General features: G+C 37.4%; 1 protein-coding gene across 3 annotated transcripts in view; it reads left to right on the top strand.

The window, feature by feature from the left end:
* The window catches only part of LOC139743858 (uncharacterized), a 66,748-nt gene that overhangs the window by 19,641 nt on the left and 20,221 nt on the right, over nt 1-26,886 (top strand). The window contains exons 2-5 of one of the 3 annotated variants that reach the window (XM_071654319.1): nt 2,177-2,239; nt 9,433-9,495; nt 13,862-13,930; nt 25,786-25,970. In XM_071654319.1, the coding sequence (XP_071510420.1) occupies nt 2,177-2,239; nt 9,433-9,495; nt 13,862-13,930; nt 25,786-25,970 (380 nt within the window). Of the gene's footprint in view, nt 1-2,176; nt 2,240-9,432; nt 9,496-13,861; nt 13,931-25,767; nt 25,971-26,886 lie in introns of all 3 variants that reach the window. The other 2 variants (XM_071654318.1, XM_071654320.1) reach the window with 2 other exon arrangements.

The following is a 26,886-nucleotide window of genomic DNA, read 5'->3' as shown; positions in this document are numbered from 1 at the left end:
ACAGATGATTAAATTTTGAAAGTGATCAGTAATTTTATGGATTACATTAAGGATTTTCAATATTTTGGCAGGTAAGGGTCAATGAACTTGGGAGTTCAAGCTGTACAGTTTTTTGAGGTTTGCATACGTGCACTAAAGTGCTTGCTCTAGTTTCTGCTCGGGCCAGGCGCCCGTACAGCTCGAAGTTAGAAGTTGATAGCGTATGAAAAGGCTTGTATATTGAGAAATCGGGTGATTTTTAGCATGCATGTTGCAGGGCTGCCAACACTGGAAACTAGTTGAGAGTGAGACTCCCATAGGCCAATGCTATGATTTAGGAGTCAAAATGAGGTAGATCAATAGAAATGCATGCAAATGAAATAAAGTTTTAGAGTAAGAAAGGACCAAAATGCGTGAGTCTCACGCTCAATGCATGAGAGTTGGCAGCCCTGATGTTGATATGGGTGGAAATCACTGAAAGAACAAGATCAGTTGTGGAAATGAACTGCTTGGCGGAGGTCTGTGCTCTCAGAATGCTTCTCTACGTGTAGTTTATTTAATATGAAACTATTTGAAAATCAGGGGGGTGTTTCATCAACGTTTGTCAGCGCTGACAATCACCATAGTAACAGTCAGTGACCAGAGCATCTCATCCAATCAAAACCAAGGATTTTGCTGAAATTGTCAGCGCTGACAAACGTTGATGAAACACCCCCAGACATTTTATATGGTTGTCATATTCAGATACAAACTTCATTTTCACTGTGTATCGGCCTTTAAAATGCAGTTTGGGTGAAAAATCCAGGCTTCTCCGTAAAATTATTTTGTTTTAGTATTTATGGAGAAGTACTTGGAAGAAATGTCATGTTACAGTCAAGAGATAGGCCCCTTTTGTGGTTAATCTGCTTTATCCCATTCTCTTTTTAACTGTCATGCACACAGCTTGCACAGTTTACAGTACATCATTAGTGACTATACAAACTGCTTAAGAAATGTAGCAGAATGAAGGCTCAACATTCTTAAAATCACTTCAAATATAAGTTTATGCCAGTGCAATTTTCTCAGTACAAGTTTTACAAGTGTGCTCAAGCACACAATTTATGTTCATGTGCTCAGCCTAGTATGCTCATTCAGTCTTCATAAATTATTGCTGTGCATGTGTGTATGCAAAGTGTACCTGTATATGTACGCGAGTGCATGTCATTCTGATTCTTCAACCTCGACACAGCAAGCCTTCAATCAGTCTGCACGACATGTACATGTGCAGATCTGCCAGTGTAAATGCTGTTGTTGTTGGGGTTTTTTTGTTGTTGTTGTTGCTCCGACAGGTTGAATGATGCCAGATATTACGCATTCTCATTAACTCTTCCAGAGAGATACAGAACTAGAAAGCTGTTCCCTTGTATATAACTGCAGTGTGTGCATACACATGTTCTTACATCCTCCATTGTGCATGATGCACATATGATTGTAATATCTGCAGCTGTGTGTGCAGAGCTTGCCGATTTATCATCATATTAACTTGATATTCCTCACGCTGTATTCTGTGTCTACAGTACATGTGTACTGTTTTCCTTCTCTAGTGCAAGACCAGTATGCTGAGCATGAATCACACTGAACAATAAGAAAGGATATATTCTCATGTAAAGAAATTGTCAGTTGTAAATGACACAACAACCTGTCAGTATGAAGAAAATGAATTGCCCTTTTCACTTGTGTGTATTCTCCCATTTATGTCATGTCATACCCATCTGTCAAACATTCAGTCCGTAACTATGATTGGCATGTATCAAAGTTTGTCTTCTTGTGCGTTCGATTATTGCACATTGCTATAAGATGACATTGCAAAGGCAAGAATTCTGTATGCAAGAATTGATCCTGTAGTGTCAGTGTTATTTGTATTATTGTTAACCATATGCTCATGTGTTTTATTTGTGCTGAGTCACAAGAAATTAATTTTCTTCAGCCATATGAAGGCAATAAAGACGTACTGATTCACAATTCCAAGTGGTGTGTGAATCAATGGTTGTCGGTGGAATTGGCTTTTGCAGGTTTGTGGTGTGTTGTACATAATGTGTGTGCAGCATCTGTGGTAAAATGTAAATTCCATGTTCTGTAATCAAATTATCCTGTAATAAATGATGTATTAATGCCTTTTCCCTACATTTCATCACTGGTTAATTTTTGTTATCATTAGGTCACCATGTAGGGATGTCCAAACCTCAACAGCCACAGAACGATCTGGGTTATGCCCGACAATGTGAGATCTTTATTTTTTTGTTATATAATTGTGTTTTCTTTTCACGTTTCCCCTATTCTTATATATTTGAGTTCTACTTCTTTCATCTTGGGACACAAAGTCTGCATTTACAAATCTGTTATACACTCTAATTTTCTGCTTTACTCACCCACTATGTCATATTTGGTTTACTTTTCTTTCATAGGGCCTGTAGTCTGCACATTTAAACCACTTGTTATTATTTTTTTTTTTCAGAGGGGGTTGTCACATACACTGATCAGTAATGGAGGGAAGTATCCTATTCACAAATAGCACTTAATACATGTGCATAAAGTTCTTCATTTCCTACACCTTTATGGCCTACTCTGTGGAAATGTACAGTAGGAAGCTTTGTGGAATCAGAAGTACTAGCCGTACAATGAGAGTATCAAAAAAAAAAAAAAAAAAATGAATCTCAAATTTACTTTGATCAATTTATGACTGTGAGTTGAGTCAAAAGAAAGTCGCAAAAGTTGTGATCCAGACAAGACTAGACAATGAATGTGGCAACCCTACTCAATTAGCTTTGACTAAAGAAGTGATGCTGAATAATTGTGCATTTGAAATAATGATACATGTGATCTCCTCTCAGTTCTTTTCTCTCACATATGCCTTGCTGAAGAGCAGAGCATCCTTCTGATGCCCATTTTAACCCTCATAGATTTTTAACATTGTCAGACTATCTACTTCTCTGCATACAAGCGCTGGTTCTTTGCTTATATTTTTTTTTTTCATTTTTGTTTCTGGCATTATAAGCAAAACACTATTTGGCTGTAATTTTTTAATTACTATCTGGTGGAAAGGCAACTAACACACAGCATATTGCAATGTGGATTATGCTGGGCAAATTTCTAATAACCTGTATTTTCCACATTTCTTTCAATGGCAATTAACTACATGGCAATAGGTGCTGCTTTAAAACATGACACGATTGGCCTCCAGCTCATGTATCGTGAGCCTCTCCTGTGGGGAGACGCTGCGTCTAAATTTGTGAAATGCAACACAGCAGCCGGCACATTGCATCCAATTGGCAATCTGCATGTTAATACGTTGGCATGGATGGAAATTTGAAGATGTGTGCCACATGCACATGTGCCACTTTGATTTGGAATAATGCACACTTCTACTTGACTGACCCGTTAGTTTCAAGCATTAATCTTTGGAAAAGTCATTGTGTTTCCCAGACTGTTCAAGTATATGAATCACATTTTATTGTTGGGAAAAAGTAGATTAAAAGTTGCATATTTCGAATGCAGGCATAATGAGTTATTGCATGGATTCGCTCTGTTGAGCCCATTGAATTGTGATGCTGGGTTGAAACTGCTTGGGTGAAAAAGGTGCACTGAAAAGTTAATGCATGTGAATATGACCAATTTTGGCACTTGTGTTTGTGCAAAACATTAGGTAACTCAACCCAGACATCCCAGATTTACGCACTTACACACACACACACACACACACACACACACACACACACCATATCCAAGCCTGATTGTGGCATTGATATTGGCAAATCCTGCAAGCTAGTCTTTTATAAGAATGTAAATGTACCATGGGTGTGATAACTCCACTCACTTTAATAACACTGTTATGTACTTCTGCACCAAACAGTCTTCAACAAAGATATGAGGAAACATTCTTTTTTTCTTTTTTTTTTTTTTTTGCTTTTCTGAGAAAGCATATGTTTGGGCAATAAATGAAGCATTCACCTTTCAATGAGATTAGTATCAGAGCATTTTAAGTTATGTATTCAACCAGTTTGAGGCAGTGAGAAGTTCACATGATTATTTGGTAAGTTTTGTGTGAAAGATCAGGTATTTCATTATGTAACCAGTGCGATGAAGGGAGAATTTAACCTCAGATTTAGATGTGAATTCAGTATATACAGAAATGTTAGAACACATTAGTGAAGTTGAAGGAAAATTGGACGGTCTATCAAGAGTTGTTCATTTTCATAGTTTTGGTTAAAAACATACAATATGTCATGATTGCCAGATAAGAAGGCTACAAAATATATGATGTCACAGTAGGAAAACATTCAAAAGAAAATGTGAGGAGAATCCCACATAATCTTATTTTTATACCATGAAAGCTCATGACTTACCTCATTCAGAAGGCAGGGGCAATGATATTACACTTAACAAATGTCAGTAACATGTCTAGGGAATGTAAATTTTTCCTGAACGGAATTCAATTTCAGCATTTTCTTGTATGTATTTTGTAGCCTTCTCGTTCAGGGGTGACGGCACATTGATTTAACCAAAATCGTATAAGATTCATTAACTTTTTGAATGGATTGTCAGATTTTTCTCAAACTTCGCTAATGTTTTCTGATATTTCTGCATTCACTGAATCCATTATTTACAATCATATTTTGTGGGTAAATTCCCTTTTAGCGTCTGGACACTCAGTTGTTCGTACAAACAAAATATTTACAACAGAAAACTCTTTTGTTAAGCGTAAATGAACACTCAATATTATTTCTTAAATTGAAGGAAGATGCTCATTTGTATATAAAATTGTGATATATTGGTGGTTCTGTCCTCCCCCCCCCCCCCATGAAAGCTCAGCAAAAGGATTGTGAACTCTTTTGAATATGAATGCTTTCCCAAAAGAATGTGGGGTTACTCTTCAGTTAAATACAACAGTGTGTACTGAATGATTTCATATTGCATGCAACTTGGCTCCCTTACTCATTTTGCCCCCAAATCTCTTATGATTCTGTCATGATACTGGTTTCCTGATAGAGATTCCTTCTATCTTGCATTCTGTATAGATACAAAGAATAAAACCTGGTGTACTCTGTATGTGAACATGTGCAAATATTGCCTATTAGGGTATGATTATCTGTGGAAGAGCCACAACACTTGTCAGTTGCTTTAAACATGCAAGTAATTATAGGCCAAATCAAGCACCTGTTAGGGTCCATCTGGATGAATATCTATCTAGTCAGTAGACCCTTTTAATCTAGGCTCGTGATCTCTTGGCGAAGTAAGCCTTAAGTCTGGAGGAAAGGTCAATGAACTTCATGACCTGATAAGGCTACAGATTGTATCATAGACTTGATATGAAGAACTTCCCTCCCTGAAGCCAGGAAAGCAGTTAGTTAAGTTAGTTTCATAGTATGTGTATGCACACCCTTATAAAAACTGAAGATGTTATTTTCAACTCACATTTTCATTTATTTGAATAATACTACTCTCTCAGTTGACTATGTATGACATACTACATTACTTCCTCAGAAAAAAAAGACCCCAAGAAAGTGTGTCTTGTTCATAAGAGAAGTTTGGTGGCACTGCTGTGAGAGTTGTGGTTCCTTTACTGCAAGCACAAATTTATCATATATTTATGTGCATATATTACTTTTTACTTGTTCTCTTGTACAAACAGTGCATTGTAAGAACGCTTTTTGCCAAAGAATGGACATTTTCTACTGGTCATGTAACAAATGTCATGTTCATGCTTTTACAGATCGGGTTATTCTCTTTCTTTCATCCTAACATGCTCAAGAGAAAAGCTCTAGAAATTTCTATCATGCAGAAACTGATGCCTTCATTTGCGAGGGCAATATGCCAGAGTGAATCCTCACACAGGCTGTATAAATGTATCCTCTTGTCTCTTTTGTATCATATTTCAGCTTTCTTTCTTATCACCCTAACTTGCTTTTGATATCCTATGTGGTCTTGTTGACCAAACTAATCTCTTTCCTCTACTGATGGACTAATGCTCCCATTATAAGGAAACCTGATGTACTTGATTTATTATTTGACATTGTGTAATTGAAGTATATGTAAGTTGAAAATGTGATATAACATAGCATTTTTTTTTTTTGCGGGACATATTCATTTCTCATTTTATCTAAAATCTTACCTAAATATCTCTCCAATGCTTTGTATTTTTATACAATACAGCCTTTGAATTGTTCACATTTTATGCACATTTTTTACCACATTCTGTGGGAGAAATTAAACATTGCAGAAAGTAATTTCAATTCAATATGCACCAAATTTGTAAATACCTATAGCATCCAAAAATTCAATAGAACAGACACTGCTTGTCCTGTGCCTGCTTATCACAATCAGAGATTATGTGGCCATGCTCATATTTCAATTCCAGATGAATGAGATTCAGTACCACTCCCGAAAAATGCATTTGTATTTTGTGCATGTCGGTGAAAAAGATGATATTTAGAAATAATAATAAAAGAAATAAGGAAAACAAATGATGGAACAAATTAGCTTTGCACCCTATTTATCAAGATATTATTTTTTTGAAAGATTTTGTCAAAACATTGTGTTACAAATCCATTTTTAGGACTGTATTTTCTATCTGGGGAGGTCTGCCTTATTGTTACCTTAAATGTATTCTTCAGCTCATGGCATGTATATTCACAAAGAACATGCATTGACAAAAGCTCCATTAAGTATTGCATATAACCAGAGACTCATACTTGGAAAACAGACTTGTGCACAACACAGGCATGCACACACACACACAAACACACACACTGTTGTCCTTTTGTTTTATTTCTTGCTAAATGTACATGGAATAATGCACATTTTCATCTGTGGTCTATTCCCACTCCCACATTTCTGGGTCTAGCAGCAATCTTTCTCTCTACACATCAATTTTGTCCTCTTTTTCTCTCTCTCTCTCTCTCTCTCTCTTTCTCTCTTTCTCTCTCATACTCTGATGTATCCCTGTGCTTCATTACTGCTTTTTTTTTCTCCACACTTGCCTCGTTTTCATCTGGGTTGAAAAATAACTCATCAGAGCCTTTAGACAGGTGGCATAGAGAAGGAAGGACTCATTAAGCCTGCTGAAAGTGCAGCTCATTGAAAATGAATTGTGTGTGTTCATAGTTATTGGCTGCGTAGGGTAGATCACATATGTAAAGTAATTCATTTGTGTTGGATGGGCACATTCAATTTAAAAAAAAACAACAAACAACTGACCATGTAGATATCTATTGTATTTACCCCGTGGGAATATCTTATCGTATATGCTTCTCGCTGATAGGGGTTTAAATGATGCAAACCACTCAAGTTACGCGATACCTTACACAGTCATGCACACTATTTTACATGCACAAGTTTTATGCACAAGTTTTATGTGCATGTTGAGGTGATTGCATGCCTCTCTATAGTCTCTACATCAGTCTCATTCACAAGGATATGTGATTTACACACTTATGCCAGAGTTATCTTGATGAAACCAGGTTAGATAGCCTTGTTCTTTTCTTTCTTTCTTTTGTCTGGCTCCATCATTTCTCTTTATTCTGGGAAAGATAATCTGCAAATATCAGTTGTGCAAGTGGTGATCACATTTACATCACATTTACAGCACTGAATGTCCGTAGGAAATCTAATGAGAAACAAACATGTATTCAAAGAAGCCAAACTTGAAAGAGTTGTCATACAGCACTAAACCAATTTAGCTTTAAAAAAAAAAAAGAAAAGAGTTGGACATGTAGGTATATCATAAGAGAAGATTTATGCTGATTAATGTGACATTCTCTTAAAAGATGGGTTTCCTCTCCACTGAAGGCAATCACTCTACTTGCTCCACAGAAAGGCTAGAATGTAAAAATCTGGAGACTGATGTAGATTGTGTATTGTCTCCTCATGATGAAAATGTTTGTAATTTGTGATACAAATTTCTGTTTTCTGAAAATTCGGAGGGCATGCAAAGGGAGATTACTGCCGTTGAGAGAGATGTTAAGCCAGGCTACACCCAAACTAGATCAGAATTGAGATATATGCAACACATTTTGATGTCTTCTCAATGAGATGTGTATGCCAATACATATTCACACCGTCTCCTCCTCATGCAGCCATTCACCCTTTTCTCATGCTAACTAACCTTTTCTCTGTGACATTTGCACAAAGAATTGCCAAGGAGAGAGATGGGGGAAAAAAGCCCAGCCTGGTGTAATACAATATGCTGCGGCTTGGCTTGGGAGTCAGTCCCGACTGTGTTCATACTGCACTTTGGAACCAAGATTTGATTGGGATACAAAAAGAGAGAAAAATATGACTTCCTAAAGATGCAATGCATGCAAAGCACTTATTTTTAAACAGAAAATAAAATTTGATATCTATCTCCATGAGGTGAAGAGTATATCCACATTTCATTCAAATATCATTAGAAATATGAATATTGTTTCTGTTTTGTGCTTATGCTTTTAGGAAGTGCAGTGATTTGTTTTATTATAGGCAATACCAAAGTCATTTCAGATTTCTTTTGATAGTACAGTGGACCAATCAGCTTTATTAATCATAGTCAGATTGATAAAGATTTAATGATGGTAAAAAGAGAAGAAGAATAAATATGTTGCTTCTTTGTATGAAAAAAAAAGGAATATCTTTGTGTTAACAATCCATTGCTGGCACTAGATGTATCTTGTCCTCTCTGTCAGTAATGCCTAGTTGTCTATGCTGTACTGCTCTGATTTACCATTTATTTTTTGTATTTGGTGTGAATGTGAACAAGGTCTAAGCATCGCTGCACTAAGCATCAGTCTTTTCTCTTAGCTGTGTACCACCGTAGGAGCACCTGCTTACACTTATAGCAGATGAATGAAAAGAGCAAGAGAGAGAGATGGAGGGGGAGAGATGGAGCAAACGAGCGAATGAGAGAGATGGAAAAGGAGAGAGAGGGAGAGTGATCTTGACTGTGCACCTAAATACACTGTGTATATCAGATGACTTCGGTTTTCTACATGTACTAAATGGATGGTATTTTGGGTCTGCAACCGAAAGCATGTTATTAATATTTGGTTTTAGTTTTGACATTTCCTTCTGCTTCTCAAAGGATCAGTTGTAATATAGGGTTCCCATGTCCATAAGGACTTATATTATATACTTACCAGATATGAATGTATTTGAAAGAATTAAAAAAAAAACATTGAAAAGACAAAGATTGAAAAAGCATGGTGCCCCTTCATCCAGTTGCTTTTCACCTATTTTTATACTCTAGGGCTAATCCAGATGAGATGACCTGGAATGTTTCCAATAATTCATGATTAAATAGGATGGTAGGCATTGTCATTGTTTTCCCCCCAAGCTATTTGCCAAAATAGAACAGCCAGGGAAGGGAACCTGTTTTTTAATCGCTGGAGCATGCTTCTTTGCAGTATCTGATGGATTTGTATAATTTTTCTTATACCCTCCTAGATCATGATAGCATGGTTGGAGACTATGCGGCATCACAACTGGGAGCATACCAGAATTATCAACGTGAGTATTTTTATAGTGCCTTTTTGATTCAGTCTGCCCCCCCCCCCCCCCCCCGCCCCCATCCCCGTCTCTTCCATGTCAATCTTCTATTGTGATTTCAGATCTCAAATACAGACTATTCAGCATGTTATGTTACCCTGAACATTTTACTTGCATCTTGTAACTCTTTCATAAATTCTTGACATCATTTCATAACTGTCAACCTGGCATGGGTTCCTTGGTTCTGTGTGCACCCACAATATGCTTTTGCAGTCTTGTTCATTTAGTAAATATCATCAAGATTTATATAGTAAGTAAAACCTTATAATGCACTTAAAACGTTCATATGATTAAGATAGTACTTCAAGATGCTTTCATTATAATAAACACACCAAATTTTTTATCATTTAGGACAGAATATGCTCTTGAACCATTAGTGAAGACAAAGCTTGAATGAGAGGTTTAAATCAGTGCATTGAAAAGGAAAAAATGTCTGGGGATCAAGCATCGTAAAAGCATGCTTCTGCAAGTAGGCAAAAGGGCATAAGTTATCCAGTTGGATTTGGACATGAACATTGAAATATTGGAAGGTATTTTAATCGTTTCAGCATTAAAGCCATATTTATCTGTACTGCAGTCTTGTAAGTTTGCCTAGTCTTTGCAGATAAGAAGCAGTGTGTGTGTGTCAATGATTATACATGGAACTTTTGATTTAGAAATGCATGCAAACAACCATTGTGCAATACACAAATGCGCTTTTCACGTCAATGTCAGGGCTTTGAGGCCCTCATGATTCGCAGGAAGATAAGTTGCAAGCTCTTGAACTATTATACTTCCTTTGCAAGGTTGCCCTTGAAATTTAATGGTGCATTATTCATCAGATCAGTCTTGAAAATCTTATCGCAAGCCTCTGGAGCAAGACATTGACCTTTCTGGATTTTTTTATAGTCCTTATCCTGAAAGGAAGGCAGATTTTCATCATGGCATTAATTGAGAATGATAGCAGTGCATACATTGTTGAGCTGATGTCAGCATGTCTTGTGACTAAATGCTTGTGTTCATCTTGCCCTGTATAATACCGCAAATGTGAATGACAGATGGCCACAGAGTCAAAACCAAATTTGTCTGTTCTTCTATATTTTGCATGTACACAACATTCACTTGGATTTCACCAAAATTCTCTTTAATATGGGGTTTTTATTTAGACATACCTAAGCTATGACAATCTCTTTTCATCAATAATGTAACATGCTAGCTTCTATGGTTTTCCATAAGTTTGGTTCCTTAAAATAAATGTGTGTCTTTTCAACTGCAGAATAACAGTGTATACATGGTGACACATTCTTGCATACAAGAGAGCATATCTTACAGAAATAAATGAATGGGGTAAGGGTGCATTGTGTACATATGTTCAAAATAGGTCAGCTTTAATTGCAAACAGCTGCTGAGATCATCAGTGGAGGGGAAAAAATGTTGCTGTAAAAATAGACCAGAATTTACCATTTCCATATACAGGAAATTAGCTTTAGACAGAAGAGGTTTTCATCACTTCTGATCAACAACTGGTTAAGCTCCTTTCGCAGAGGTTGTTAAGGGTGACGAGTAGCTATCTTCTGTGGAGGCTTGAAGTCGTCTTTCTTGTTTGCCTTTGTAGCCATGTTTCCTGCTATCCTAATGTTTTCATCATGACATGATTAGTGAAAATTGTATCAATCTTGATAAGGAGGGTAAATGATAGAAATGGGAGAGGGGGATCAATATACAAAAAAAAAATGTATAAATATTTTGTACATTTCACTTCACATTTAACACTTCAGAGATTATTTTGCACAACAATGAGGATTTTTTAGAATTAAAAAGGCCTTCTTTGTCTGTTTATGTGATGATGTAATTTAAGTTGCAGACTGCATTACTGAAACAAATTTTACAGCCTGTGCACCGTAAAACATTTGTGTACTGTGCACAGAACAGCTTCCACTTTTTGTGAAACAGTGAAACTCATACAAATCCATGGATAGATGATTATCCTTTGGTTCCATCTAATTCCATTACAGTAAGGTTCCCAAATTGTTATTGAAAGGATGTGGAGGGGAAAATGGAATCCATTGTTACTGGAGCTATGGTGTATGACAATAGGTAACTGTTTAAGAAAAGACAGGATGCAAGCATGGACAGTTGCCTTCAGTGCAATCAGGTACATGTATCATTGTGATATTCCTGCTACATGTAGATTTCTCTTTATGTTTCCCCCCCCCCCCCAAAAAAAAAAAAAAAAAAAATCAAAAAAATCAAAAAAATCAAAAAAATCAAAAAAAATCAAAAAAATCAAAAAAATCAAAAAAAAAATCAAAAAAAAAAATCATTGAATTGCAATTCTGAGTGAAGGCAATTGATTGTCATTTTTAGCGGAGTTAGGCATTTATGTAGCTTAGAATAAGAAATATATAGGAGAATGCAGGGATGCTGAAATAATGATTCTTTTGTCACATTCCATTCACAGCCTGTAAAGAAATGTTAAGATATTCTCATGATTTCAGGGTTTCAGTGGCATGCCAGAAGCAAAATCACGACAGATAAAAGTGGAATTTCATTATTGAGAGGGAGACTTTGGTTGATCATTATATGAAAAGACTACATGTACATTTAACAAATTCATGACTGCTTAGTCTGAGAATTTTGTCAGAAAGGCAGGCCAAGGAATAGACAATGATTAAGATGGTGCACATTGGCCTCATGTTTATGTGATACAGGGTCTGTCTCTTGACCATCATATCTTCAAGCCATATCAAGTTGCAAAATTTAGAAAAACAAACAACAACAACAACAGCAAAAAAGCAAAATGACAGTGTGAGTCTAGATGATGCAGTGTATGTTTCAGGTGGAATTACTAGATGAAGTAAAAGGGGAAAAATAGACTAATGGCCAGACTGTGGCATTATGTGGTCATTGGGAGGAAAAATTAAGAAAAGAGTATTTGAAAAAAAAAAGAGAATTGAAATACCATCTTCTTTTTTTATTTCTATTTATTTATCTTTTATTCATTTTTTTTTAGAAGAGAGAGAATGAAATCCTTTTTGTGATTACAATTTTTTTTAAAGCAAAATTCATATTAGAACCAACTGAATATCAAATAAGAAAAAGATGAACACACATCAAGTTGAAAATTTGTGTTGCTGCTAATACCAGCTGGTACTGTTTTGTGCTATACTGCATGGACTGTTCAAATCATATTTACCAATCATATTTAATTGTTAGTGAGAACAAGCAATAGGGTAGGTACGTGTAGGTAGGTACATGCATAAATACAAAAGCTGCTGATTGGCTGGCCTCATATGTTTGAATGATTGATATTGTCACAGCTTTTAACAAGTTTCGTTTTGTGAATCTTCCGGTAGACTCCAACACCCTGAGTGTCTTTTATTAAAGTTGCATGATGCACATTTACTCATTGCTATTATCTGTGCTGTGAATGCTTGTTTTCCACACCAACCACTTTTTTCATGTTTGCAAACTCACCCCCATATTTATGCAGTTGAGTTGAAAACCTTGTCCAGTGAGCAGTCACAAAAAGAAAAATTGTTATCAAGCCATGAATATCTCTGCTCAGTCAACATGTAGACATATTTACATTTGTTGTTGTGTCCTTGACACGTTGGAGGTATTGCAATCTAAAGATAGCAATTACTCTTTTTTTTTTCTCTCTGAAATTTCATTTACATTAAAGAGATACCTTATGACAGCATGACAGAATTTCCATGAAAAGAATTGAAGTACCATACTTATGTATACCACTGACATGCAGTGCACACACAACGAAAGAAAATATAAAAGTTATCAAGAAATTAATTGAATGAAGAGATTGTAATCACTTTCAACAATTTAGGTCATTTCCTTTGGGCCTTTCTGACCACTATGAATTAATGTTAGGTATGTATTTTTAACGACTGAGCATGGCATAGAAACTTTGTAGGCACAGTGTGACTGTAATGTATAGCAGAATCTTTGATGAAGAAAATCACCATTTTGTCAATTATAGAATAAGTGACATTTTGTGAATGTAGAAGGAATACTATGCACTCAATATCATGTGAATGTGATGTGATAACTCATTTGCAGTATTGGATGCTTTCCATGTGAGATGAATGGCCCCGTGACACTGGTTATTTTTGTTTCAGAATTCATCTCAACTTCTGCAAATGTGATGCCTTAGTATCATTGGTATGATTTAACATATTATAGCATTCTCATATAGGTACATTCTCTAACATCCTGTTGCTTGCTGTCGTAAACATTTTCTCAAGTATGCTTGTGATGAGATTTCGACAATGGTAATTCAGTATAAATCTGCACATCATGGTGTGTGTCTTTCCTTTGTTTGCAATTACAGATAGATTAATGTACAATACGTTAACGGCCCAAGCCAATCAGCCGTCTGTTCCCCGGACAATGCATGGAGGTTAGTGTTTATCAATAATCTGTCATTGGATGTTTGAAAATAATATTCAAAGCTAATCTCATTATTTCATGTACTTCTCATTTGCTTGTCTGTCGTATATTTCTTTGCCTGGCTGTGAGAATGGTATGAGTAACATTTGTTTTGTATACATCCTGAACAACTTGATTGTTATGATGTGATTGATGTGTTCTCATGTCTTCTCATGCTCTTTTGTGCTTTTCTGAATGTTTTGTAACAGTTTTCATTTAATTTCTTGGAGGTATTCACTATGCTGTAGCATGCTTCGATCTCAGAGTTTTCTGTCACTTTTTTCCTGTTTTTGCTCAACATGAGATGATGAAATAAGAAGATGAAATAGGATAATTGTCAGTAGAGCAGAAGTTGTCATAGAAAACTCTTAGGTTACCATCATCTCAACTAAACGCTATATATTTATGTTTCTTCTTTTGAATTGATTCTTTTCAAGTATTTATCAAGTATTATTGGTCATAAGAATTGTGATGGCGTAGATGTGAATCACTGACTGAATGAGATTGTGACTGAGATATGAGAATTGTGTGAAATTAAGACAATGGCTGACTTTACCAAATCGAAACAAGATATAACAAAAGGTCATTACAGATTGTTTGGTATATATTTAAAAAAAAAAAATCTTTGGCCATGGACTTTCCCTACTATTTGCCGTCATGAAAGAACTGGAAATCCACTTTAAGGAAGAAGTTTCAGTTGAATAAATCTTTCTCATTGAGCTCCACACCCACCTTTGCACACATTCCCCCATACATACATGTACCAAGATTCACACAAAAACACACAGACATGCACACACAGACTTACTGCCATGCCTTGTCTCTGTTCTCATATCAGCAGGATTCATTGGAAGAATCTGGAATTAGTCTAATAAGTTGTGGGTAATGTCATGGTGAGAGACCAAGAGCTCTAATCCTGAGAATCCGCGTAAGCTGCTCCCCCCTGCCTGTAGGTGACCACAATAGAAGTATGAAAAGAAGAAAGAAGAAAAAGAAGAAGAAAGGGAGGAATGATAGAGAGAAGAGTAAAGGAAGCTTGCTCTACTCAGCCTGTGTGTGTCACAAGGTGATGATTGCAATGTATATGTAGCAAACAGTTGCATTCAGCACTTTCAGTTTTTGACTTTTCCACAGGTATATTCATCAGCAACATGTTCGTCAAATCTTTTATCATTTGTCTTTTCTTAGCTGTGTACAAATCATTCTTCCTCCACAGATGTTTAGAAGGAAAGCCATAGGCCATTATGCCTTGAATAGTGAAGTAAATTAGATAGCATTGTTCAAATTATAAGCACCATTGTTGCATCACCATGAGGCTACTGTGGAAAATTTCATGTGCCATAATCCCCCATCACATGATCCTATCAAGCTTTATTTTAGTTATTTTGTGTCACTTCTGACAATTCTATAGAATTCTAGTCAGTGATTCCTCATAGCTTATTTTGGCTCTAATTAATTCATTTGCATCATGTAATGCACAACATTCTAAAAAGAGCATTAGGCCCACAGCACAGAAATATGATACGGTTTTCCATTTGCTGGTGTGTAATTATCCTAATTGCTGCTGTTGCTATAGTATCAGTTTCAATAGCCAAATGAAACTTCTGTAAGGTCATTCACACTGCCAGTGAAAAATGGCAGTATTAAGGTGAAAGTCGGTATTTAAAAAAAACAAAAAACAAAAAAACAAAAACAAAAACAAAAACCTACCTGACTCATTGCCACAGATATTGCAGACCCAGATTACATTTTTAACTGACCTGAACCAAAGGCTCAAGTGAGCTATTGCGATCGCCGTTCGTCCGGCGTCCGTCGTGCATCGTGCGTCGTGCGTAAACTTTTTACATTTTCATCGTCTTCTTGAAAACCCCATGACAGATTTTCACCAAACTTGGCAAGTAGCATCCCTAGGGAGATAGGATCTCAATTTGTCCAAGTTGGCACCATTCCCCACCTGGGGGGCCCCAGAGGGGCCCAAACTCCCAAAAATTAGGGAATCTTAAAAAATCTTCTTCTCTAGAACCAGAAGTGATATAAGTTAATACTATGAGTTAGTACTTTGATGACTGTAATTTGTTCATGGCGGGATCAGGGGTGCCCCCCTTGGGACCCAGGGGAGGGGGGGTTTGGAGGGGTCCTAATGGGGCCCAAATTGTACATTTCCATCTTTTTCTTGAAAATGCCATAATGAATTTTCACCAAACTTCGCAGGTAGCGTCCCTCAGGGGAAAGAATCTCATTCCCATCAAATGGGCACCATGCTCCACCTGGGGGGCCCCAGGGGGCCTAAAGTGGGACCTAAATTGTGAGTTTTCATCTTTTTTTCTTGAGAACCCCAAGATGAATTTTCACCAAACTTGGCAGGTAGCATCCCTAGGAGGATATAATCTCAATTCCATCAAATGGGCACCATGCCCCACCTGGGGCCCCCCAGTGGTCCCATCCCCCACCCCAGTAAGGAATCTTTGAAGATTTTCTCCAGAACCAGAAGTGATTGAGCTAAGTTAACATAATACAAAGAGTCAGTATATTGATAACTGTTGTTTCAAGTTTGTTCATGGCAGAATCAGGGGTGTCCTCCTCCCCACCCCCCTTGGGACCCAAGGAAGTTGGGTGGGATGGGTCCAAATAGTGATGTAAATTGTGCGTGTTCATAATCATTGAAAACCCCTTGATGGGTATTCACCAAACTTGACAGGTAGCATGCCAGCTCTCAAAGCTACCCTCCACCACATGTTTCCAATGTTCTCAGGTAAGAGTCTGCAAGAATGAATGGAAAGTGAACTTGCGATACTCAGGTGAGCGCGAGACCCCCGGGTCTCTTGTTTTTAGCTCACCTGAGCCGAAGGCTCAAGTGAGCTGTTGCGATCTCTCTTCGTCCGGCGTCCGGCATCCGGCGTCCGTCATGCGTCATCCATCGTGCGTAAACTTTTTACATTTTCATCTTCTTCTTTAGAACCCCATGACCGATTTTCACCAAACTTGGCAGGTAGCTTCCGTAGGGGGATAGGATTTCAATTTGTTCAAATGGGCACCATGGCCCACCTGGGGGGCCCCAGGGGGGCCCAAACAACCTAAAATTAAGGAATCTTTAGAAATCTTCTTCTCTAGAACCAGAAGTGATAGAGCTTAGTTAATACTGTGAGTTAGTACATTGACGACTGTCATTTCAAGTTTGTTCATGGGGGAATCAGCGGTGCCCCCCTTGGAACCCAGGGGAGGGGGTGGGGAGGGGTCCTAATGGGGCCTATAATAAATTGTACATTTTCATCTTCACTTTGATATTCCCATGACTGATTTTCACCAAACTTGGTAGGTAGCATCCCTAGCGGGATAGGATCTCAATTTGTTCAAATGGGCACCATGGCCCACCTGGGGGGCCCCCAGGGGGGCCCAAACCCCCTAAAATTAAGGAATCTTTAAAAAATCTTCTAGAACCAGAAGTGATAGGGCTTAGATAATACCATGAGTTAGTACATTGATGACTGTAGTTTCAAGTTTGTTCATGGGATTGGCGGAATCAGGTGCACACCCCCCCCCCCCCCCCCCCTTGGGACCCAGGAGAGGGGATGGAGAGAAGTCCTACAGTTGTAATGGGGCCTGAATTGTACATGTTCATTTTCTTCTTGAAAACCTCTTGATGAATTTTGACCAAACTTAGTAGGTAGCATCTCTAGGGGGATAGAATCTCAATTCCTTCAAATGGGCACCATGTCCCTCTTGGGGGGCCCCTAGGGCCCCCCACCCCCTTCCACATTAAGGAATATTTAAAATCATCTACTCTAGAACCAGAAATGATAAAGCATAGTTAATACCATGAGTTTGTACATTTATGACTTTAGTTCTAAGTTTGTTCATTGCAGATCCAGGGCTGCCTGCCCCCCCCCCCCCCCCCCCACCCTGGAGTTGAGGGGGGGGGGATCCATATGCAGACCTAAGTTTCCAATGTTCTTAGGTAAGAGTGTGCAAGAATGCATGGAAGGTGAAATTGCAATATTCAGGTGAGCGCGTGACCCCCGGGTCTCTTGTTTTCTCTAACTGTCCACAACCCACAAAGTTTAGTGTGATGGTTTGCAGTAATTTTACTCTTAGGAGAACGATTGCCACTGAAAAGTTTGGATTCTTCCCCATGGCCACACACAAAAGGCATATTACAGTTGTCAAAACATCACAAGTTTTCAAGATGCACTATGTGTGCAACATGGCAATTTTCGTTGTCAACATAATCATCCCATTGAGAATGGTCCTTGGCTATACATGATCATGTGTCAAAGGTGATGATTCAAGGTGAAAGCATGATACTGCATGTTTGAAATCATCAATGAGCTAATCATTTCAAGCAAAAGTGACCCAGGATATACAATAACATGACCACTCTTGGCTTCAGTATTGGATAGATTTATTAAATGACAGATGTCAATAGTGAAATTTCACCACTATAAGAAGATAAAATGTAAAAAATACATCTATATAAAATGAGGTTTTAAAATAACATTTGACACAAGTATTTAAATGAGAATAGGTCATGGAAAGATTTTTATAAAAGCTATATATGTCAGATGTAAAGGTCAATTGTTTATGTCTCAGATTGCACAAGGCTAACTCAGTCTCAATTCATTTTAAGTAAATATCCAACAACAAGGGATTAATAAGGAAAAGTTTCGACCAGATGTAAATAAGGTCATATGATGAAGACCAAAATTGCTTTTTTAAGCATTTATTTGTATGTTTCTTCATTTAGTCTTGGTAGTTAGACCTTCTTGGAGATGTCAGAAACATGGGTAAACTAATCAGTCAATGGTAAGATCATAATGAGATTGCCATATCAAATACCATGTAGTAAGGTCTTTGTTCAAGATTAAGTTTGTAACAGACGTAGCAGTTATATTTGTCCAGCAAAGAAGACATCAAAATGCAGTTTGCAAATCAAGTAATAGCACATTAAAGTTAGAGTAAACAGTTAGGCATGTAAATCAAAACTATAATTTGTTTCAATTATTAAGTGTTGTTTGTTTTCTTGTAAAGAAAGTGGCAAGTCACACATTCCATTTAAAAAGACATGTGTTTGAACAGACTTCCAAAATGCAGTTGTACATGGCACAAGATTTTAAAGGACTTTGCCCAAAGCAAGCCATCCCATACTTGTTCCCCTCCAAATATTTCTGCAGGAGATAACTATTTCCCAATCCACTATAGTTTGAATCTACTGTATGCAGTACATAACTTATAATATTGCCTCAGGACAAAGGGACAGTTGTAGGTTATACTGATAGCAGCATGCATTTACAATATTCTACTGTTGCACCTACTGTATTTTTTTAGTCTTTTGTATAGGATGAGCTTCTTTCTGGTTGAAACGGTTGTCAATGACCTGAATTTTTATGACAATTTCTTATTGAGTTGTTCCTAGATAGCATAGCTTATAAGCACACCAGATATTGTGTATTATCAACTTAATAATCTGTCAGAGAAGTCAGAAGACTCCCACAATTGAATTGAAGCATCACAAGATTATAGACTTTTTTTTTTTGAAATTTAGTACTGTATATGCTGAATATTTCGTGAGGTTTTTATTTTTGCAAATTTCGTGAATTCGTGAAAAACATGCAAAAATATTAACTCTGAACCAAACATGAATGTGACGTGCATGCATACACTTCTCTGCGGTTCAGTACTGTACCCCACAACAGTGAATTTAACCTCCCATGAAATTGTCAGGAAGTCCTGATTCGCGAAGAATTAGGCTTGCTAAATATACGGCGTATACAGTATTTATAATTCTCATGATGTGGTTCATGAGTTGGATATCATTCCAAAAGCCACCATTTTTCATTTTTTCGGTACAAAGATTTGTAATATGTTTGCTAAAATGTAGAGTATGTATGTCATATGTACATTTGTAGTCATATATGGGAAGAGATATTACAAAATAATACACCATGTAGCACACACACACACACACACACATAGACAGAAGAAAAGAGAGCATGTGGTGTGTGTTGAGGCAGCATGTTATGAAGAGAGAGAGGGTTGCAGGGAGAGGAGCTGGGATAAAATATGACAACGAGCCATTTTCAATTGAGAATTGATTAAATGCTGGTGTGGTTCCCAATACAGTACATGCAGAATTCTTTACCCCCCTCTCCCCTAACAGACTGCCGTGTGTACCAGCAGATATATTCATCTCTATCATAATTGATGAACATGAATGAATTGATGATGAGTTTGGAAGAGCGAGCCACAGCCAGCTCCATTACACATGATCAGGAGTAGGACAGTGAAGCAGCCCTTCCCACACAGACCCAAGTGCTCATGAGCATGGTGGCATTACTCCTCTTATCAAACACCAAATGCAAATCGGAAACTTATCGCATGTTCTTTGGCCCTTTACTTCTATACTTTTTTGCAGAAATTTCTTCATGACTGCAAAGATGCGGCATCATCAGTGCCATATTCCATGTGTTGGGATGTATTTTTTTTCATGGACCAGACTTTAAAGGAGACAAGTGAATAGAGCAACACACAGAATGAGAGAAAAATAAAACAAGAACAACATTCACAAATGCATGGATCGGACATGTGCAAGTATTGCATATACCACATGTGCCAATATGTGTGGAACAGCGGCGTTACATACAGTGGCCTGTGATGTTGGACTGTGTGTAGTCACTACTTGCTCAGTGGATGCACGTAGATCTGCAGAGAACATGTATACAAGCACAATCTCAGGAAAGGGAGAGAGAGAGAAGGGGGGGGGGGGGTGAGCCAGCATTGAATTGGCCTAATAACTTGCATGATGAATCATCCCAATTTGGAGGTATTACTGACAGCTATGTGGAAGAGGAATGAGAGAGAGATAGAGGGAAATGGACCCAAAGACGGTACGTTGAATAAAAATTGTTGCAAGATGCCTCAGAATTTCTCACTCTTTAATCATCACCTTGGTTTTCTCTATGAAATGTGCAGCTGTCCATGTTATATGATTCCTATGCAGATAAGAAAAATGCACAACAGAGATAGCAGAGGAAGCATAGATTTTGCAAGTTTGGAAGAGACAACATTTACACATATGATGTATTTGAATTTGATACTGAGGAACAATTTTGGTACTGTGTTTTTGTGTTATTTCATACATGCACATTTGTAGGCATGCTATCAATTACATGCAGTGGTAGGTAAAATACTTCAGTGACCAGAAAATGGTCAAGTAGGCCTACATCTTCTGTGTGATTGAGCCAAATCTAAAGGAAAACCATGTAATGTGTATTCATATAATTTTGATAGATATGGCCTCAAGACAAATTATGATATTCACATTTCTAAAACATCACTTTTTAATTGAAGTGAAAATTTTCATTGCAATACATTAATGTCTCATATAACAATGTATATTCATATTCAGAGTTCATGGTCCTTATAGCTCTTAGCTGATCAACTTATTTGTAGCTGGAAAGTATGTCAACCAACTATGGCTTCTATTCTGGATTGCATAATCAAATGAAAAGCAACAGGTTCGGCAAACACTCCAAATAGACAATGCATTGCGTTGTTTTCTTGTTGGAAGTTGTATCAGTGGTTTGTAGGAATAGTCCAAGTTCAAAACATGACAGAAATTGGATACTGATACCTACACAATTGTAGCTCTGCTACTTTGATTAGGTTTGCATATAAAACTGGGAGATCAATAGAAATTATCTGAGTTTGAGAGAAATGGATTATGAAGAGAACATTTAAGAGCAATCAGCTTCTGTTTTCATATTTTCTTCATTTTTGTTACATCTAATTTAACAATGCTTAGTATAAATTTCTCCAGTAAAAAGGTCAGATAGTATGACAGTCCTAATACTTCTTTTCCACAGAAGTCTACTTGCTGAAAAACATTTAAAGGACGTCTCCACCTTCATAGACATGTGGGTTGAGTGAATGCAGCAATATTAGTAGAACACAACAGTGAGAGTTTGAGCAAAATCGGGCAATCCGTTCAAAAGTGATGAATTTTTGAAGTTTCTGCTCAGTCACGGCTGGATGAAAAGACTACTATAGCTTGTGATGTCACGTGAGTACAACGATATAAAGAAAGAATAAAGAAAATTCGACATATTTCCATTTTTCTCCCATAACAAAAGAACACTCGACCTCTCTCTTTCAGAAGGCAGGGGGAATAATATTACCCTTAACATACGTCAATAGCGAGTCGAAGAACTGTGCACTTTGTTCAAAAAGTAAAGTTTTGTGAAATTCTCTTTTTATTTTCCTTATATAGTTGTACGCATGTGACATCATATACTGTAGTAGTCTTCTCTTCCAGCAGTGACTGCGCAGATACTTAAGATATTCGTAACTTTTGAACGGATTGCCTTTTCTGCGGCATTAAATTTTCAAGAATTGCTTCTGGCATTCAGTGCATGTAGTGTAGACCAGAACTTTCGTGTGAATTTTAATTTCACCTATTTTGGCTCTTGCAAAATTTGTGAAATTAAAAAATGCACTCAACATTTCTGGTTTGGGATTTGGAATCTTTTTTTCTTTTTTTCTTTCTTTTTTTCGTCTTGACTGCAAGTTTGAGGCAATGCAGCCGTGGGTCAAAGTTCTTCTTCCTCTGCTTCCATTTGTTGTAGAAAGATTGTTTTGATTTTTAAAACTTCACTCAGAATTTAAAATGACAACACTCCTTACATGCATAGTGGCTGCATGCCCAAACTACTGTTATTTTCATCATGTATGTGGCCATGCACGCAGTCACATTCTTCATGTTTATTCCTGCATACCTCAAGAGGAGATTTTATAAAGACAAACAAACACAATTGTTATCAGTCAAAGATTTACAGAGCGGCACATTTGAAGCTGTTGCACACTCTGCCATGCGCTTCCCACACCTTATGTGTGTGAATTGGCTTGTTGCAAAACACAAAGCAGAAATAAATGTGAGTTCTCATTTTTGTTGACTATTTCCTCAAACAGCATTCTTTTTATGGGCCTGTTTCCTCTCTGCAGTTACAGGCAGTGGTAGAATACACCTTGGTCTATTGTTTGTCTATGCAAAATGAAAGAAGAAGAAGAAGAAGAAAAAAAAAAAGAATAGGCTTGTACATAAGGAATCGTGTTCTGCACCAACCTAGTACTAGTAGCCATGTTGCATGGCAGAGACAGAGAGAAGAGAGAACACACAATCAGACATATTTGCTCCATAAGCACAGTTTGATACAATGGTATTTCTTATCCATGGCAAGAAAAGAAAATATCACATACATGTGTGATGTGCAGCGAACGCAGACACATACACACACTTTTCGATACACACGAACATGCACACGCACACACATGCGAGTGTGAGAAGGAGGTTGGGAAAAATAGGACTCTATAGTGCATGCTCTACAGTAAGTGAATATATTTACATAGACGCTCAAAGCTCTGATTTCCTGTGCATTGAGAGCTCATGACCTTTGGCCTTCAGCTGCATAATGTTTCCAATTCATGGTTTTTGAAGTGTTTGTGATAAGGGTGCAGTGATTTGATCCATGTCTCCCAAAGTCTTGGAGTAAATGTCATATGCATATTTCATCCATTCATTCAGGCAGGAGATATAGGTGCGCTTGTTTGTCTCATTCACCCTTTCCACTTCTCTCCTTCTCTCCCCGTCTCTATCTCTCTCTCCCTCTCAACTTTCTCTCTCTCTCTCTCTCTCTCTCTCTCTCTTAGCAACCATCCTATCTGCTTTTCTTATGTTTATGAAATGATCCTCCGAGACCCTGCACTGTTTTCAGAATATTCAAAGGTATCAAATCTGACAGTAGACCGCTTGCATTATCAATTTTGTCTGCTGGATTCATTCGATTCCTCTGATTTTTTCATTGCTGTTTCCCTTTCAAGTACAAAGCAAACAAATCAAAATCTTTAAGAGAAAAAAAGAATAGGAGGAAGAGGAGGAGGTTGAAATGTGCACCAACTTGTAATTTAAGTGCTGCTTTAAGATCAGTTCTTCTTCCTGCTTTCCCTCTGGTAATATCTGTACTCAATCTATCCTCTCTTTCTTTGTGATGCATTCCTCTTTGTTTTTCAACTTAATTGCATTGCAAATTATTTAGAGAAACTCGGCTCTTACAAAACAGTCCAGAAATAAAATCTGACAGTATGTTCCATCTCCTTTTTTTTATTGTCTTGAGGACTTATCAATATATTTTTCCTCTCTTCCTTTTTCTTTTCTCTCGTTTCTTCAACATATTAGGGATATGTTTGTGCACATTTACTAAGCCTCATTTCTTTTCTTTTTCTTAACTCACCCAGATTTGTTTTTGCCTTAGTTACAGAAATTAAATATATATTAAAGGAAACCAAAATCCAAAGAAAAGTGTGGATTGAGTGAACGTAGCAACATTAGTAGAGCACATTAGTGAAAGTTTGAGGAAAATCGGACAATCTATGTAAAAGTTCCGAATTTCAAAAGTTTTGGTGTTGGAACCACTGGATAAGGAGACTTCTTGAGTTTGTGACCTCATATATGGACAACAATATAAAGAAAGTATGAAGAAAATTCAACATGCTTTCACTTTTCTAGCGTAATGAATGAGCACTTGACTAACTGCTTTTAAAAAGCAGGGGAATAATTACTAGCCTTAACATATGTCCATATCAAGTTGATGGAATGTGTAATTTTCAAGAAAAATGAATTTTTGTGGAATTCTCTTTATATTTTCTTTATATTGTTTGTCCTTCGTTTTGAGTCGAAAGAAAGGGAAAGTTTTACTTATCCAATTTTATTACAATAATGCTTTATATCCATACGTAGATGTCAGCCACATTAAATCAACATAAATATGTTATTCTCAATAGCTGTGATCTATACCCGAATGTATTGTATGAAAATTAAATTCAAGTTGACACAAGAGCATGATTAGATAATTACATAATTATATGATTTTTTTTATTTTATTTTATTTCATTTATTTATTTATTTTTTTTATTTTTTTTTTTTGGGGGGGGGGGTGTCATTGGCAATGCACTTTCCATATGATGGTACAAGATTCACCCATGTATTCCACCACCACCTCAGTAACTCTAGTATGAAAGGAGATGCATACCATCACAGTCATACAAAAATACCCAAAATGTGTAGGATCATGCAGTCCAGAGGGTAAAGGTCATGGCCAAAGCCCCAGAGATCCACAGTTTTCTCCGAAATTGAGGTGCTTTATGCGCATCCAATTCAGCGAGATGTAAGGATGTATGAAGGAACACATTTCATATTTCATACAGGGTCTGATGCAATGAGAGTGATGTAGTAAGTGGCAAGTTCCTATGCAAATTCTACAAATATTGAAAAGATGTCTATCAGAACACAGACTCCTACAAAATGCTTTGTGCAGATGATTTTAGTTGCTGCTGTATCTATGACAGAAGTCATGATCACGAGTCACTTGCCACAAATGAAATTTGAACACAGGTAGAAAACATTGCTCTGGCAAGTTACGTTTGTAAGTGGATGGAACAAAGGGAGGACAGGGCGAGTTGTATTGGTCAATATGACATCTAAGGAAATGCTGTTGGCTTGATATATATGTGTGTGTGTGTGTATGTGTGTGTGTGTGTGAAGTTGTCATGGTTACTGCACCCATCTTCAGTCTGTGGTCCAGCAGTTAACATTTCAAGTTCTCAATGAAAGGAGAAAGCAGGGTGGTCAGTCAATTGCACACACGACACTAAACACTCAAGGTGGTGGGTCATATTTTTTGTTTTCTGGTATTCCTCCCCCTCAAATTTAATCCCGTTCGCCTCTTCCCCCCGGCCCTGGGGCATATTCATCTCTTGCAGAGTTTCTCCCTTTGTCAGGAACAGACCCCTCGGCGCTGTACTTCCCCAAGAAGCGTGGACGCAAGCCACTGGCAGATAAGGGCAAGAAGAGGCGAAAGAGGAACAGGCCTGGCTCCCATGTGAAGCGTGCCAAGACAGCGTACTTCTTCTTTCTGGATGAGTTCCGCAAGAACTATGTGAAGGATGGAGACCAGATCCCAAGGGTAGGTTCTTTCTTGCTGTGAGTTGGTCCTATTTTTCTGTCCCTGTGAAACACAAAGTTCATGAGGTGCGGTCATGAGGTACAGTATAAATGCTGCCATCCCTTCATCATATTATTTGATTATCATGATAGCTTAAAGTTTTCATACAGATAAATTGTTTGCTGACAAGAGAGTATGAAAAAAGTACCAAAGTTGAAACACAAATTTTCAGACACAGATGTAAACAGACTTCACACATATTGAACAGATTTTCATTGGTATTTTGGAAAACAAACAAAAATAACACACACATTAAAATTACATTTGCACATATAGTATATTGGAGCATGACTAACATTACTTTAAACGCTTACGCGATCACAACAGTATATGTCCCCAGCATATGTTCATTATTTATTATAAATGCCTCTTGCTATTGTATGATAATCTAGCTAATTGAGGGAGTTATTATTATTTTTATGCCTCCGCCACGAAGTGGTGCCGGAGGCATTATGTTTTCGGGTTGTCCGTCCGTCCGTACGTCCGTCCGCTTTCGTTTACGCGATAACTTGAGTAATATTTACTGGAATTTTACCAAACGTGGTCCAAGTATAAAGTATGATGGGGCAATTATTTGATTAGATTTTGGGTGAAATTGGCTAAAGGTCAAAGGTCAAAGGTTAAGGTCAAATCATGAAATTGTATCCGTTTACGCGATAACTCAAGACTGGATGGAGCAAATTTCACCAAACTCTGTTGGAGGATGATGTATGATGAAACAATTACATGGTTAGTTTTTCAGTGAAATCGGTCAAAGGTCAAAGGTCAAAGATCAAGGTCAAATCCAAAAATTTATCTGTTTACGTGATAACTCAAAACTGGATGAAGCAGCTATCACCAAACTTGGTCCAAGGATGATGTATGATGGGACAATTAG

This window comes from Diadema antillarum, unplaced genomic scaffold (genome assembly GCF_040938485.1).
Source record: "Diadema antillarum isolate AM-2024a unplaced genomic scaffold, OU_Dant_1.0 seq00001116_RagTag, whole genome shotgun sequence".
In the NCBI taxonomy this organism is placed as follows: domain Eukaryota; kingdom Metazoa; phylum Echinodermata; class Echinoidea; order Diadematoida; family Diadematidae; genus Diadema; species Diadema antillarum.
The sequence above is the reverse complement of the archived record's forward strand: the minus strand, read 5'-3'. Positions and strand labels throughout refer to the sequence as shown.